Source organism: Grus americana, chromosome 5 (assembly GCF_028858705.1).
Source record: "Grus americana isolate bGruAme1 chromosome 5, bGruAme1.mat, whole genome shotgun sequence".
NCBI classification, from domain to species: Eukaryota; Metazoa; Chordata; class Aves; order Gruiformes; family Gruidae; genus Grus; species Grus americana.
In genome coordinates, this window is record NC_072856.1 from 16377855 (window position 1) to 16395670 (window position 17816).

Genomic DNA, 17816 nt, shown 5'->3' on the forward strand with positions numbered 1-17816 from the left:
GTTTTTAAAGATATGAATATCTGTTAACATTTTCAGGAATGGAAAGAGCAAAAATAAAAATGCAACCAAAACACAGCAGTTCCATTGATTCCCTTCTGTAGTCTCTCCAACTTTAACTTCTTTAAAATGGATAATGCTGAACAGCTAAGTATTTCTATCTCTAATAGATCACTTTATAAAATAAAAACCAGATTTTACCTATCTTTTATCAAAACATTCCCATTTACCTTTTAAATTGAGAAGGTAATCTGCCTAACAAAATAATTCATTTTACATTGAGTGGTTTACAACAAGGCAGATATTTGATCTTGCTCTGAGAAAGGTTTCAAGCAGGTTACTAGCTGTGAAAGCTCTTTGGGGTACAGATACCATGGATACCATGGAAGAGGTCTTGCTCCCAGCCCACTGATGCTAATGGCAATACCTGGATTTCTGACTGGGTCCCCACCTCTAATGAGTTGTCGCTGTATAATGAGCCTGAACAACAGTGTCAGTCCATCAGACTGTTTCTGATCTCCATCAAATTGAGTCGAGACATCAAATTCTTTGCTGAAAGTGGGTGCTAGGGCCCAATCCAGGTTCTGCTGAGCAGCCTGCAGGTTTCACAGCTCACACCAGCAAGTGTCAGATCAGGATCACAAGAGCCAGGAACAGGCACTGAGCAAGAGTACGCCAAGCAGAAAAGAAAAAGCTAGTAACTCCACAATTACATATAGCTTACATATTGGTTGTTTTCTCAAGTGCAGAGATGACCATTTGTGTGAGCCAAATCCTACTCAGATAGTACTGCTGTAGAAAAAGCTGGATGCAAAGAAGTCTCCATTACAAACAGAGTTACACTGTGGTCTCCGAAGGCAAAAACTGTTGGGTTGTTTAATATATACGGCTTATATGCAGTATGTTGGCTTGATTCCACATTCAGGATCATTGACTTAAGACAAGACCAGCTTATGAGAGTTGGCATAGTTGCATGGAATATTATAAGGTACACAGCTAGGACAAACTAACTGCATTGAAGGCTAATGTTCTTATTTTGTATTTTGCTAGTTCAACTAACATTGTGTTTAGGATCAGGTGACAACATTTATAAAGTAATATGTTTAAGAGACCAATGAAGAAAATACAACAACATGCAGTTTGTTCTAAAAACGACATCTAACCAGAATTTGAAAAAGTTGCAGAAGAGAAATTCAAATGTCTGCAATGCCAAATGCACACCACTTACATCTTTAACCCTAAACCAACATTAATCTTTTGCTTTCAATTAAAAAAATGGACTGAAAATAGGTCTGCATTAATGCAGCAACCATTTTGGTCCAAGACACAAGACAAAATGGCAATGCAGCTGCACCTTCACTTTCACTTTATTCTGTATCAGTAACTCAGCTCTAATCAAATCTGATACTTTTCCTTTGCATGATAACACATTTGAGCTTTTTGGAGGGTGAGGGGGGAATATTGCATTGATGCTTGTTATTAATGATGCAAATCATTAACTGATTTGCCATCAACCTGACTCAAGTCTTAATAAAAATACACAGAGATACGCTAAAACCCTCATTTAGATAGATATCTAGGTGTCTTCTGGTTAAAGTTCACTCCTTTTGGAGCCCATAGCAATTACCTTCCCTTTCTCCCCCTCCCAAAAGAATATCCTCTGTGAAATAGCTATTTGAGGCTGCATATTTTGTGCTTTAATTCTTTATATTAATGGATAGCCAAGATTTAAAGTTATCCGAACACACTTGTCTAACAGAAGTTATATTTTAAAGCCACAAGTTGAAGACCAAAAAAAAAAGGTCTTTTAAAAAATGTATTTGATACAGATTGCTATTAATTGTACTTGATAAAAAGTCTCAACAGGCATTTTATATCCTCCTCCCTCTTTAGGTAGCTGCTTTCTCACTGTCTTTTTGACACACTTCTTAGTAGGGAAGGGTGAAGACCTGATCTATGAGTGACCATGACTAGATGTCACATTACAGGGAAATTTTTCAGCCACACCAAAGGTCCTTCCTTAGATTTAGTTCTAGACACCAAAGCGAAAGCTGTGCTGAACAGTTTATTTGGCTTTCAAAGATGTGAAGGATACATCAAAACAACCTTTTGTGAAACTTTACTCCATTGCAGTTAGCGTTCTTGTTTTCACGAGGAATTTTACTGACTTCATAAACTGCACAGTATCAATAACTGCAGCCAACACATAAGCACTGATTTTATCTGATCTTCTCTGATGTACTGAGCACATTCCCACTCCAACATGAAATAACCCAGGAGCAGATTTTTGTGGGCTGTATCACACCCTCTGTCTCCTAAGCAACGACGCACCAGAAGTTACTTTCGTTCTACCTTAATTCCATCTCGTATTTGAATTTTACCACTTTTTTTTCCCCGTTCTGACCAGAAACAGCAGCATAATCAGTCCCATCCCGATCCCAGCGGCACAGAGCGCTCCCTCGGATGCCAGAGAGGGAGTAGCATCTCAGGGCAATTCCCGCTCTCCAAGTAACCGAGGCCAGAAAGCTTTTTTCCCCCCAAACCACTGCTCCGAGAACCGCAACGGCGAGGCGGCAGAGCTGTAACTTCAGAGAAACATTTTGCCCGCAAGCCAGCACCGGTCCCCTCCTCCCCGCGCTGCAGCGCTGTCCCTCGGGCCGGTCAGCCCCGAGCCGAGCCGCACCCCCTCACCTGGCTGGCGGCCTCCCGCGGGCAGGGTGCCGCTTCCAACGAGCCGCCGCGGCGGGGCGCGGGGTGCATGGCCGGGACGGCACCGGCGACGGGACGGCACCGGCGACGGGACGGCACCGGGACTGGCAGTGCCCAGCACCGGCGGCCGCTTTATGGAGGGGGCGAGAGCCGCCCCTAATCGCCCTCGGCAGGGGGGGGAGGGAGGCGGGGGAAAGCGCTGCCCGGCCTAGCTGAGGAAGGGGTTCGTTAACCCTCTTAATAACACCGGCTGAAAGCTGTTTATTCAAAGGCTATTTGCGGAGTAGGGATGCTCGGATGCAGCCACCGACCACTCGCCCCCTCTGCAAATAGGCAAAATTGCCTGCAAGGCAATAGCTTAGCTACAGGGAATCAGAGGCCCAGGAGAAGAGCCCCCCCCCAAATGCTCTACAAGGCTGCTGCAAAAGTGTGCAGTGCAGTTTGTAGTCTCAAAGAGAAAGATGGGGTAGATGTATCGAGTTCTTCACTAAAAATAACACTGCATTTGTTGCTGTGAAAATAAATTGCAGCACATTACTACTTTTCTAAAAAACTGCACATACAGGAAGAATAACTAGATATCAATTAGCAGAAACCTATATATTTTCATATTTTTATATATAGCGTCATTTATTTTCTGTATAGATCTAGACATATGTTTATATTTTAGAAACTCTCATGGGGTTTAGACTCCAATAAGCCCAGTGCTCACTGGCTCCTCTCAGGTCAGACTTGGCAACAACATTAAGATAAGGGGAGAAGTCAAAACGTTCCCCAGGAACATAATCCCTTGGAAGCTTTAGGGGCCTGAGGGAGAAGAGAACAATTATTTTGTGTTGAGCATGGGGCTGTCCAAAAACAGAGATTCTGGTCTTTCGTTACATTCCTTACAAACCTACCTTTGAAAGAAATGCTCAAGATCAGCAACAACTAGTTTTTAGTTTTCAAGCATCTGAAAAATCTCCAGTATTTCTCTCAAGTGCCTAAAATATTGAAACCTTGATTCCAGCTGGATCTCTTAGACACGGGTGTAATGCAAATGATAAATCATACCAACAAAGCCAATACGCAGGCTAACATCTAACTGAGGCAGACACAGTCACACTTGCACTGACATCTCCAATGATGTCTGTGTCTTCTACCTTCCTAGAAGGCATTGAACTTCTAACAATCTGTTTCCCAGAGGACTGAGGGTGGCTAGCTCTGCCCTTCAGACAGAGCACAGTATTGAAAGAGCATGGCTGTGAGTGATGACATAGCTGGAAAAGCCAGTTTGTTCCAGTTTGCTAATGGGACGTGTTTCGTGACCAGATGCTTCAATTTTCCCTTCATAAAGAAAACACAGTATTTATTCACTCCATGTCTTAGCTCTACAACAGACATTTCACTTCCTTCTTGCAGAATGGATCTCCCCATCAAACAAGCTGACTCAAAAAGCAAACAATTCATAAGATCTTTACCCAGAATCTTAAGCATACGAGAGCCTGATATTAATAATGAATCTGTAAACATGGGTACAGTAAGATATTTATGATAGAATATGACTAATCTGTCAGTTTTCCCTAGCTCAAATGCAGCAATAATAAGAACTAACACGTCATTCTGCATATGATTTTTTTTTTTTTTAATTACTCACTAGGTAGCCCTCTAGAAGCTATTCTGTTGCAGGTAAGCATCTTTTATTTGGAAATCTGGGCTTCGGCTGGGTTTCCAGTACTTCCTGATAGCAGCTGGGTTGAAATTCCTGTGCTTTCTTTTCTGTCGAAAGGTAGTGCTCATCTTTGATAAAATTTGAAAGACAACACAAGATACAATCCTCACTCACATTTCTTCAAGCGTCAGAAGACAGCTGAGTTCAGGTCACTTTAACTGTGAATGAAAGATACTTTTCTTTTACTCTTCTGCTCTTCCCTCTCCTTCAAAGGCTACAAGCTTTCACAAGATACATTGGGAAAGCCAGTTTATTCTTGGTCTATACATATGAATTATTCTAGTGTTAAGGGACACGGATGTCCTCCTCTACAGCCAGACCTGTAAAGATGCTCAAAGAAAAGTCAGTCACCCAAGCACTTCTGAAAGCCCATTTTGGAACCTCTCTCCCAAGGAGACAACAGCAGCAGTGGTTTGGTTAGCATCTACATGTACTTGAAGACATGAGCACAGGGAAGGGCACAGGACAGTCCACGGGGCCACACCGAGACACAAGATGGTGAAGCTGAGCTCAGCAGAAGCACATGAGCTTCACGGCACACAAGAGCCATGGAGGGGATATAAACTGAGCTGCTAGCTATGCCAGATTTAAGGGCACTTCCTACCTCCAAGGCCCCGGTCCGATAACAGACAGGAGTGTCCCTGCCTCCCATCCTTGCCCTGTCATTTCCAATTTGAGCAGTAGCTTTCTGGGACGCTGGTCATCCCTCTCCTCATACCTGCGGAGTCCGTGGTCAGCTTGGCCTGTAACTGCTGATACAATGCGAGCCGTACAGTAACAGCCAAGGAAATTTAACCTAATATGCAACTAATTAATTAATCATAAAGAGATAACCAGGATGCCCAGAATTTTGGGGAGCTGATTAAAGCTGATTCACTGGTTTAGTAAGGAGTGCTTGTTCACCACAGCCAATGCCCCGGAGTCTGAAAGAGCAGAACCACAAAGCATGAACCAACTCGATTACAGCCTGTCTTCACTGGGTGCTCGCTGGAGCCTGCTCTGCTCCTCTCCACACAGGGTTTCCAGCTCCTGTGAATCTGCAGATGGTTTTATAGGAGAACTATTTAAAAGATTTCATCCAAAAGCTGAATCTTCACCGTTTTAGGGTTGCAGGGTTTCAGAAAACCATTGCTCTGTCACAAGGACAACTATTCTTTGGGTTCCCACAGACAGCAGAACACTTCTACCTTCTCCCAAAAGCTGGCAGCATACCCTACCATTTAAGAACGGTGGTTTGGGCCTCTCACCACAGAAAAGAGCAATGTGGCACAGCAAAACTACTAGCAGTCAGTTATGGAGTGCAATGCAAACAGGACAGCAACGTACACAGGTGCTACTCCACTCATCCTGGGAGGAGGCAGCACAAGCAGAGACTGAGCCAGAAAATGTCTGAATTGTTGCAGAGTTGCCCTGCAGGAGCACTGAGACAGAGAGAAGCCAAAAGTTTTCAGTGGGACATCAGAAGTCTACGCAGACCCTGAGGTGGGAAGGACTTGGGAAGGACAAAGAAACAACCTGGGGCATCAGCACCGTAGGGAACCAGGCCTCTCTATCTGATGAGAGATAAGGCAATACAGTGATTTTTATTTTTTTTTAAAGCCCACAGGAGATTTCTCACATCTAGCCTCTCATACAGATAAAGCCCTCCAGACGGATAATCAGCATCTGAGGATCGAGTACAGGTCTGACCCTGCTCAAAAGTGGGTCAAGCTGATCACACGTTTTGCAAGACAGCATTTTACCACGTGCGGCTGCCACAAAACCTGTTGCACTGGCACAGAGCAACTGTGATAGCACTCACCATGAAGGCTATGAGAGCTGGCTTTCAATTGCATTATTCCCTCATAATTTCTTGTTATATGAATCCTCCTCTTCTCAGCAGCCTCCAGATCCAAATGAGACGGTGGTGTCAGGCTGAGAAGTCCCGTGATTTCTGGGCCCTTTGCTGGAGTAGCTCCAGGAACGTCAAGTGGCTCCAGAACAGGCCACAACTTTATTCCTGCTTCCCAGATGATAACTCAGAGGTGACTCTTCTCCTCTAGTTTTTTTTTTTTGTTCTTCAAAGCAGGAACTTGACAGCAGAGTTTGCAACCAGACAGTGATGCTGACACCTGTGGGTACATGTCTGTAGATAAATGCTCTGGAAATTTCTAGGCTGAAAAGTATTAAAACCAGACTGTCACACCTCCAGATCTTCTCCTCCCTAGAGGGCCACACAGTAAAGGGATTCACTTTTCACTGTCTGTGAAACAGAACAACTTAAACCTTCTGCTCTACATCTCCTCTTCTTCCCACTCTGAGAAAGGCTGTTCTCCATGAACCATAGGTAAAATATGTAGGGATTGAACTAATCTAGCATGTCTTTCCAGACACAGCACAAGTCTTGTATTCAGCAACACTTTGAAGAAGTTGGTCTGGAAAAAAATATAAAAAAATAAAGACAGAAAAAAAGAAAAATCAATGCAGCACAGGGGCTCCCAAGTGGGGAGAAACAGAGGGTGATTTTGTTCAACTGGCAACAACTGATGAAGCAAGAACCATGGAAAGGCAGGTTGTGAATGATCTGCAGGGATATTAATCTTCTGCTGGAAGATAAGATTATCTACCTGAACAGAGCAAGACTGAAGGAGAGAATCAGCCCTAAAGTCTTCTCAATCCCATCAAGGTCATCAGTATGAATTACCCCTCTTCCCACATGGTAGGAGAAAGCGCTCCAATCTCCAATGAGGTAATTGCACAACATCACTTCTGGGGTATAAACCTCCTCCAACATCCCTGGGACTTCATTTGCCCCAGCCATCTGCCTTTCCAACCAGGAGCATTTGCCTGAGGCAATGCAGCCACTTAAAGCTTTTCCAGAAAAAGGTATGAAGTGTTAAATCCCTGAACAAAACAGGTTTAATACGACTTAGTATTAAGCCTGCTCTAATTATAATTACCTTCTCCAGAATAGAGTACTGCAAATTCTAATCACATCCCTCTGCCTTTCTGTTAATTAACTGCTGCAAACAAGTTATGCCTTTAAGAATCGCACGGCACTTAGGTAAGCACTATGGAAGTTGCAGGGAAGAGTGAAGATGAACATCATGTAGCCCTTTGAAACGGTTTGTTTTCCAGTATAGTTTTTACGGATCTTCCTCATATTCTGCTTGCATTTTATGGATGCCCTCATATACTGATGCCTGAAAAGGTGCTGGTCTGAACATCTGACTCGTTTTCTTCTATTGATTTGTAATATTTATAAAGCATTGATCGTAACAACATCTAAGCAGCAGCACTCGCTTCCATTCACTTTCTAATCTTCATTCTCCCAACCTTTGACTTCTCTCACTTAAAGGAGATAAACTATCACTGCGTTTTAGGTTATTTACCTAAAAGCCAGGAGTTAAACACCTCCAAATCAAAAAGCTTTTCAAATTTTCTAAAAATGTATGGATCTGAAATCCCCAGCTTTCAATGAGGAAATTCTTCCATTTGCTCCCTTCCTCTGTGAACCACCATTCTTCCAACAAACAATTGCCAGGGCAAGTCACCCAAACTTGCACCAGTGTGAGGCTACGACAGTGTCATACACTGTATTCACAGCAACCACCGAGAAACGTCTGGAAGTCTTGGTGCAATAATTCATCCCCACGAGGGTTTAGCAAGCAGTTAACAATCCATGCTACTGACTAGTTGTTAAATAATAAAGCATTTGATTTATAAGCAGATAATAAGCAACAAAAAGGGGAATTTAAATTATGCAATTATTGAAAACATTTACAAGCATCTTCTTCCAATGAAAAGTGCAAGGACCAATCAGGCAAATGACCCACTCAGTGTGATTCATCCAGCTGTAGTATCAACAGCCTTTAAGCACGCTTATTTTGAAAAGCCAGAGATGCTGTGTAAATCTAGTGAAGCACATCTAGCCGACAGACTATTCACTGTTTGTATATTTGCTTTGGACTGTTTAAAGAAATAATATTAGCCCTTTCATCTGAGGCAGGTAATTATTATTCTTTTCATAAAAGCTAAATAAATTGAGTGGCATGAGTTACATGCTGCTCTGAGCAAACAAGGTGTAGTTTTTCCTAACATCACCTTTGCAAGTTTTTTACAAAAGGTTAGTTAAGATGCTGCTGGGGCAAGGGAGAAACGATGCTCTGATTTGTTTTCACCAGTGAATATGGTATCACAAATTTAATATCAGCTACATTTCAAACAAAACTGTTGTCTGATTGAGAACCAAAGTCCTGAAAGAGCTCTTTGCTCCAACTATTCTGGAGTTAGTGGGTACAGAAGTGCCAATTACAATTTACTTTTTTTTTTTTCCTTATCTGCTCAGTGTTGCCCAAGTCACCTCAAGTTACATCTGCAGGAAGCAACAGAGCTCTGGTCCTGCACCAGTCAGCAAAAATTCCCCGTGTTATTACAGCAAACAGGATTTAGTCCAGCAACAACCATCAACTGGGGGTGGGGAAAGCCAAGCGGAAAGCTTGACAAACTGATCTGCTGTGCTGTTTTTAGCTGAGATAGAGTTCATTTTCTTCATAGTAGCTGGTATGGGGCTGTGTTTTGGATTTGTGCTGGAAACTGTGTTGATAACACAGCGATGTTTTCGTTACTGCTGAGCAGCGCTGACACAGAGCCGAGGCCTTTGCTGCTCCTCACACCACCCCACCAGCGAGTGGGCTGGGGGTGCACAAGGAGCTGACCGCAGCTGACCAAAGGGATATTACATACCATATGATGTCATGCTCCATATATAACTAGGTAAGGTAGCCAGGAGGCAGGATCGCTGCTCAGAAACAGACTGGGCATCAGGGCTGTTTTTTTTCCTCTGCAGGTGGTGAGGAATTGCATTTGTGCGTCACTTTTTAATATACATTTATTTATTAATTATCTTCCTTTCTTATCCTATTAAATGATTTTTATCTCAACCCATGAGGTTTTGAGGGTTTTTTCCATCCCCCTCCCCATCCCACTGGTAAGGGGGGGCAGGAGGGAGAATGAGTGAGGGGCTGCATGGTGCTTAGTTACTGGCTAGGGTTAAACCCCGACATCTACATACCGCCTGGAAATACTGTGCAGCTTACAGATGACAAGGAAATACTGCCTTTCCATTAGCATAACCTGAGTCTTACAAATACTGTTCTGCTAGGGCTTGTGCCCCAATCCTGCCCTCCTGGTAGGACGGTTGAATGACTACCCAGATGGTAAAGCAGAAGGGCCATGCATCCACGCCACTCCTGCAGGATTTCACAACCCTGCTCACAGTTGCTGGTGTGAAGATGACAGCCGCCTGGGTGGTGGGCAGTGCCACTGTGCTTGAGCAAAGCAGACCTGGGCATGGCACCCAGGTGCAGCTAAAAGATCACCAGACAAGTCCACAGTGGCAAAGCAGGTCTGAGGTCAAGCTGGGATCAGCAAGGGAGGTGACCAAGCACAGCATACCTGTGGCGTAGCTCAGGCAAGGGTGAATGAAGAAGAGGCTCACAGCTCTTTTCACAGCACTCTGAGCCAAGGTTACGCAGCTGCTCTGCACCGATGCTAGCCATCAGCCCCAAAGCCCTGGCAGGGCAAGAGAGGCTGAGAAGCCGCTTGGTGCTGAGGGCTCTGGCAGAGATGTCAGAATACAGGGTGCAAAATGCTTATCCTGAGCATGAAACACAAAGCATCCGAGCAGAGGAGAACAGCGTCCAAGAGCCGTGGGCAACCTCAGCCACCAGCACCGAAAACAGCCACTCTTAGCACTCAGAATAACGTGGGATTCCAAGTCAGGGATTACTTCTGACCAGGTCCAGATACTTCTCCATCCCTTAAGCTGAAAGTGTAGTAGAAGTGGCTCCATTCATTGAGGAACCACCCAATTAGCACTATTTCTACTGCATTATCTTTTCTGTTCAAAAACCTCAAGAATTATACAGTTCTTTTACATCACAGGCAAACACAAAGCAAAATAGTCAAATGCATAAATAAGCCTGCTGATAAGAGATGTGACTGAGTGTTTGTTAACCTCAGCTTGTTGGCCTAATTAGTACAACAGCAGCATATTTTGCATTCAAAGTGAGGTAGAACAAGCTAACAAAGGAGAAAGCTTTGTACTTGCTAATGATATGAGTAAGCGCAGCTCAGAAAGTGATTCAGCAGACTTTGATCCACTCAGCAAAGAGAACGAGAGCTCTTCAGGCACTTCTGACAACACAGCCTTACCACAAGTGCACGCCAGTAACCAGCCTCTACCATGTTCATATTCATCTAGGAAGTTTACCCGACATTAGATTTGTTGAATGTAAGAAGCACAAAGACTGTGTTCAATACATTTCACACACCTTAAAAACAGCAAGGCTAAGGGAAATCAAGAGCTGACTCTGAGGTCCAAACAATCTCAGTTGGGTCTGCCTGTGAAAGCAGGTTTTTCGTATTCGTTTTGCCTCCTTGCTGTAAATGATCCACCTTTCTGAAACAGAGGATGTGGCCAGATTTTTCATTCCTAGCCAATCTGTTATGTTCCATCCATGTTTCAAAGTAAAATGAGTTTGGACAACCATTCTCAGTCTGCAGATTTTAGACACCCCCACCACCACCCGAAATCCTGGCATTCACACAGCAAAACAGACTACTGAGGGCAAATTGTGGTCTTAGGCACTAACACTGACCACTGGTCAGCATGAACAAAGTAAATTAAATCACAGTTACTTTCTGCTCTAAGGATGAAAACCAGCAACATAAACCCATCAATTCACAGTAGGGACTTTAAACACACCAGCAATTGCAAAATGTTCAGCCTCGGAGCTGTAAAACACATCATCATTTCCAAGATTAGCAAAAGCTGTTCATCTCACTGTGTTCTCATGACAGACATTTTTTTCCCCCTCTGAGTTTCTTTTATCTTATTAGATTTTAACTCCCATTACAGTTAGGACAATTTTGCAATGGGGCAAAATTAATTAGTTTGCATCAAAGAAACCCTCCTTGAAATGTAACACTAATGAGTTTCATCTGCCTGATTAGAGGGCTTTGCTTTTAGTAACACTTGGTGCAAAATTTTGTTTCAGAGAAATATAACATTGTAAGAATATTCAAGGCTAAAAGCATTAGCTAAACTATAACCAGGATAATGGATAAAAGATTAGGGTGGTAAACTGTGAGCAGACATATAACTGAATATTGACAAGAAGATGCAAGCGTAGACCAGAACAGGTTAATGAAGATTTAACAAAGATGTGTTTGTGCAAGTAGAGCTTGGTGCAATTCACAACAGTATACGTAGTGAACTAACACTACATCTCCCATCTTTTGACAATGCTTTTAGGAATTAAATAGAAAAGAGCTAGGGATGGGAAGAGAGTGTACTAATTTTTAGAAAGAAAAGATGGAAAAAAGTTCATTTTAGATGAGTCAAACTAATTCTTAGTGTCTGGCAAATTACCTGGACAAAATATTGCTTGTTTTTAAAACTGTTTTTAGTCAAGAACACATTGTGTTTAATCAACTTCACTTTTGATTGATGGGAAAATTGCTCCAGAGGAGAAAGGGGATTAAATAGATTTGGTATTTCTTGCTTGTATTGAGCTTTTTCACCCCAACCACTTTCTCTTACCCTATTAGTACAAACAAGTAAGAAAATACAGTCCAGAATGAATTTCCTGATAGGCAGGTGCAAATTCACCTGAAAAATCACATGGTAAAAGTAGTTATCAGAGATTTCCTGATAAATTGGGCGTAGCACACCGTAAATGACATCTGCATAGACACATGCTATGTCATTTGCAAATGACAAACACATGATGTAAGCACATGTAGTAGAATACAAGGGAACTGTCTTTCTCCACACTTAGACAGGGATGTGCTTTTACACAATGCTCTCCACCTGTGGCCAGACAAGGAAACCACTTCAAATTTGTGACTACGCTCTTAAAAACACCCAGGCAGAGGGCTGAGCAGTACAACTGAACAGGCAGCCACTTCTGGCTGGGGGAAAACACTTAATCCAGATTTGCTGCTGAATCACATCGCAAGGCACCAAGGGGTTACTCGGCTTAAGATGGTTAAATACAAAAAGCCTTTGGATAAGCTGAGAACTGAATCCAAACTTTTATCTCTTTCCTCTGTTTTGGTAAGGTTTCAACTTGAATATTATCTTGTCAAATTATCCCGACCTTCAAAAAGCAACACTGAAACCTTGACAGTTTTATCCTTTTGCCAGCCTAACACAGGAATTTAAATTAAAAAAAAAAAACAAACCCAAACAAACAAACCTCATTTCAATCACCCATGTGTCCTCTTCCTCTGACGCCATGCACATACTGCACCTGTGCATAATCTTTCTCCTGCCAGCCTTCTGCAACAAACAGGTCAACAATAACAACAACAAAAAGGCTGCGCCTGTTATTCATAAGCTTTTTGTTATCTCTCAGAAGAAGCGAAAGGGCCCAGAGCATGTGTGGGAAGGAAAAAGCTTTGTTTAATTTAATTAAGTTTACTTCTTTCAAGTCTGAGTGAACTCGGGGATGAGCAGAACAACTGGTTAATTAAATCATGAAAGCAGTTCCTTTACCCTATAAAGGCAACCACATCTTGCTATGTCACATGCAGCAGGTTTTTCCAAAAAAGTACGCTCAACCTTTACACCGTGGACCAAAAACAAGTCTATCACACAGAGGGTACTGCAGTATTAAGAGCTCTCTTAACAGAAAAGATGACAGCTGTGGAGTAGCACTGTGATTATTTTCAACACTTCCATCTTGATTGTTGGCTCCAGATCTGTTGGTGAAAGTTCATGACAACATTGCTATCAAAGATCTGATTCTGATCCTTACATTCATCACTGAGAGCACCGGTCAAGAGGGAAGCAAGCAGGGTGGGCTCCAAGACGCAGTCACACAGATGCTGCCCCAACACAGCACTGGATGCGGTCCTTATCCACCTGCTCTGGCATCCAGAAAGGCTGGAGAAGCAGGAAGGCTGCAAGAAGTTTGCCTCTCGGTACTACGCCTGGCTGCTCTTGCTGAGTTTGTCCCTTGTGCCCATAAACACGCGCACTGGGCAGGAATTGGCCTGGGAAACTCCAGCCCCAGTCCAGAGCAACTCCATGCCAGTATGTTCTGCATCTGTCTCCCACCCCTTTTAGTTGTTGTCAAATCCCCTCCAAAAGGAGGCAAAGGAAAAGGATGAATCTTCCCTTCATTTTGGCTTGGCACTTCCCCACATGAAGAGCTCACATTGCATGGTGCCGATACATTTAGGTCCTTCGGAGACCTACATCATTTACCAGCTCATAGGCAATTTCCCATGTTTCTTTTTATCCCTTCCTAAATGATTTCCATCTAAAGAGCTCACAAAGCTGGAATTCTTCCTTGCTCTTCCATGTTTTCACCATTCACTTTCCCCTTTCCCATTACTCCAGCCTTTTCTATCCACTATTTCTCCTCCTTCCATTAAGCTGTTCTAGCAGCCCCATCCCAAATGACAAAAAGGAGTTATTTTGCAGTTTGGTTTACTCCCACCTAACCAGAAGTGTTTCTCCTTCCTTTCTACTCTCTTAACTTATGAAATCAAAATCTTCATGAATCAGGCTGGCATAAACTCAAAATGTCTTTCCATGGTTCCTGTGCCCAGCCTTCCTACCTGACTAACGAGGAAACTCTCTGATGTTGAATAAAAGAGTTTGTGCACTACAGAGGATTTTTAATGGAAAATAAAGCCTTCTGACATCACTGGCTAATTACAATTTGCTGCACTAAAATGCAACACTATGGCTATATTGCAGGGCAGGATAACAGTGTGCACGTATTTGCCTGTGTGTTTCAATATCCTCCTATTGACAGAAGATAGGATGACTAGGCTACGACTGGAGACCAGGAAATGATTTTTGTGATTTCATTAGAGTAATTGACAAAAGCGTTTCCTTTCTACGTAAGGTTAACAGATGGCTTGTTAAAGTTACAACTTCTTTAAACAGAGCTGTCACCAAAAATGATGTGCATGACAAAAAAATAATATTGATACAAGCTCATTGCAAAATTAAAATGAAGTTTGCATAACCTAAAGCACAGAATAAATAACTGCCACCATTGCAACACAGAATATCAAGGTGCATTTGCTTTTCTAAGGTTTCCTTGGAAATTGGATGAAGGGACATTGGGGAAGTGTCAACAACACGGGACTTCAGTTATCATAGGCACAAACATGCAGTCGGTCACCATGCCTACTCCACACGTATGAAGAAACTACCATGGATGTACCAACATGTTACATCAAGGCTTGGATTTTAATCCCAGTAGCAGCAGAATATATTAATCACACAGAATTTTTCACTTTGGGTAAATATGTTTTCGTATAAAAATGCTGAAGTCAAATTCTAGCTTCGTACTCGTACTGACTGCTATTATAGACTGAGCAGTATTTTGTTCTCCTTGAGTACAAACAGGCAGGCAGCAAGCAGGCCCCTTCCCCTCAATACCTCACTAGTTATCAAAACCAGGAGTAGGCTGCAGTCTGCTGTGCTCATCTCAGACCAGCGTGCAACACAAGCATCAGCCCTGCAGGACTGCGCTTTCACATCTCACCTTTGGCAGGTTCAAGACCTGTGCAAGGCAATGGCATGCGACACCTGAAACTGCCTCACCTCCATCATGAAGTGGTTCCCTGATACCTCAGCCAGCCAGCAAAAGCAGTAGGGTGGGGAGGTGAATAATAATTAAAAAAAAAAAAAAAAAAAAAGAACTGTCAGCAATACTAGTTTGCCCACCTGCTGTGGTTTTTAAAACCTCACATTCACCTTAAACTTGTCTCATTTTCACAAGAGTAAGAAAAGCCACAAAGGAGATTCAGCTTTGAAAATAGAAAACACAATCAACGTTACACCTTTTTGATGGGTGACCACACATAAGCTATTCCACCTGGACAAATCTAGAATTGTTACTGATATTTAATACTTTTCTCCTTCACCATCACACTTACTTGCTATTTATCCCCTTTGCCATAACTGTCCCAGTTTTTTTCTGTTTTTTTTCTTCCTGCAGTATCCCCTCTTCATCTCTCTTCTTTCTCTAGTATTACTGCCTTACTTCTCTTCAGAGCATCCCACCACTGTTACCTTTTCAAGCAATCTTGTTTGCATTAGTCTTTGTATAAAATTCAGCTCAGAATTTTCTCAGACATCATTAAGACATGCAGCTAACTCCTAGAGACCTAAACTGGAAGAAAGAAACAAGAACCTCAGTGGGTTTTCCCTGGGTTTGTTCATTTTCTTCACAACTCACAAGCAAATCTTTTCTCTTACCAATTTTACATGTCAGCTCCTTGCATTATAAAACCTTTTTTTTGGGGGGGGGAGAGAAGAAGCGAAGAATTGAATCAGGGAGGCAAATAAAAGGAGGAATAGGAGCAATATTTCCCCATTACAAAACCTCTGTTGATAGCTACTGGAAATAACCTGGTTTATTTTACCAACCTTGTGATGTCAGGTTCAGTTAGCACACGCCTTGTCGGCTCTGACTGATGGGCATGCTAACTGCGTGACTGACGCACACGACTGACTGGGGAGCAAACGCACAGCTTCTCGCTGCTTTTGGTTCCCTTCACATGAAGGATTTTTGAGAAATTGTATAATATTATAGCAGACCAATCCTTGCCCCAGGTGTAGCAGGTTCTTCCTTTCTCATTGAGTTTGGCAGAGCACATTAATTTCATCAGCATCTAGAACAAAAAAAAAGTAAACAGCAAGCATTAAAAAGGAAAAAAATGGACAAAATTTAATTTTGAGGGGAAAATAAAGGATATGCTAAGGAACTGCTGTGACCAAGAGATTCTGCTCTAAAACAAAAGCGAATTCTCAAGTGAAACAGATAACAGAGATACTGCTGCTTTTCTAACTCTCAGTAACAGCCAAAATAATCCAAGGCTAGTGGGAAAGCACATGGATTTTCAAAACAAACAAACAAAACCATAACAGCATATCCATACCTTTTCATACCAGTATCATAAACGATGAAGAGGGTTAAATTTCAAATAAAGACTGTAATTTTTTTTTTGTATTCAGCTTAGTTACAGCCAAATGTAGTTATAATTGGTCAATACCAATGCCACATAAATCTTACAAAGGAATCATGACAGCAGTTTTAAGAAAATAAGAACTAAACATGTAATGCCAGAAAATTAAGAAAGCAGAGTGACCTGAGTATGGAGAAGCATAGAAAAGCATTTCCCAGCATACTGGGTTTCATGGTTTAGTCTACAAGAAAGGACAGGTTTGTGACATGAATATCGGGCAAGAATTAGCATATAAAGAGCAGTGACAATCTCCTTGCACTGTTAAGGGATCAGATGAAGCATCCTAATGTCATTGATTTTTCTCCACATACCAAATTTCTTTGGTTTAATGTTTCTTTGCCCCATCAGGAAAAATGTGGGATAAAGACACCATATGTACCTAAAACATGAGTCAGAAGGATGTTAGAATCTTATCTTTGAATGAAATTATTATATGGATCTATTAAGTCTAATTTAAGGGCTTTCAGTCTGATTTCTGCCTCTATCTTCTAGGTGTGCTCATGCCACAATTCACATCCAGCTCTGTCCAAGCAGGTCCACGTTCCTGTTACTTTAGTTCAATGTTTCAGATACCCGCTTGTTGCTCAGGGCTCTGTAAAAAGCAGGGACAGGTACTACTCTTCTTTCCCCAAAAGAGGATGTTATGGAGGTAATCAGATCTTTTGTCTGGAAGAAAGTTGCTTGCCTGCTTGTTCAGATAGTCATTCTCAATCAAGTAGCCCAGAGAGATCTGGCTTGCCAGTCAGTGTCAAAGCATGGCTAGGAGAGGGAACTAAAAAAAACCAAAACAAAACAAAAATCAAACCAAAATCCACAAACAAACAAAAAAAACCCCCAAACCCCCAATCTCTCCCCACTCACCCCCGCAAAGAAACCCCCACCACCACAAAAAAACCCACCAGACACATGATGTTCACGAAACACAGGCTAAGGGAGATCCCTGCTGGCAAGATGATGAAATACGTGCACCCCATTTCCAAACATATCATTCACCCGCTACCACAAAGTTTCTTCCACATGCGAACGCCAAAAACATTGCACATTTACCTCGCATTCAATTTGCCACCAGCCTTTTGCCCCTGAAGACAGCACTGTCCCACCCATGCAGCAGAGACTGCACAAGAGCTGCTGTCTGGTGGGGCAAAGGGTGAATTCAGTCTCCGTTTCACCATGTTCATCAAGGATAAAAATTCCTGGCACACTTGAATTCTCATTCTGCTGAAACAAGATCAAATTCTACAGCTACTTCTATTGCAGAAGAGTGGGAGGATGGGACTCAGTTGTTGTAAGTTGTCGCTTACTGACATTGGGCCATTCTTTCCACCTCATGACCAGCATCAGATATAATCCCACTTAAGCA

General features: G+C 42.4%; 1 protein-coding gene across 5 annotated transcripts in view; it reads right to left on the reverse strand.

Moving 5' to 3' along the window:
* The window catches only part of TPH1 (tryptophan hydroxylase 1), a 29082-nt gene extending 11849 nt beyond the window's left edge, over positions 1-17233 (reverse strand). For 2 of the 5 annotated variants that reach the window (XR_008577378.1, XM_054827585.1), the window contains exon 1: positions 2689-2785. Coding sequence is in view for 1 of the 5 variants with exons in the window: in XM_054827585.1 (XP_054683560.1) it covers positions 2689-2757 (69 nt within the window). In the remaining 4 variants the exon portion in view is untranslated. Of the gene's footprint in view, positions 1-448; positions 509-2688; positions 2786-15364; positions 15601-15857; positions 16204-16835 lie in introns of those variants that run through there. The other 3 variants (XM_054827587.1, XM_054827586.1, XM_054827588.1) reach the window with 3 other exon arrangements.
* Between the last annotated feature and the right edge of the window lie 583 nt (positions 17234-17816).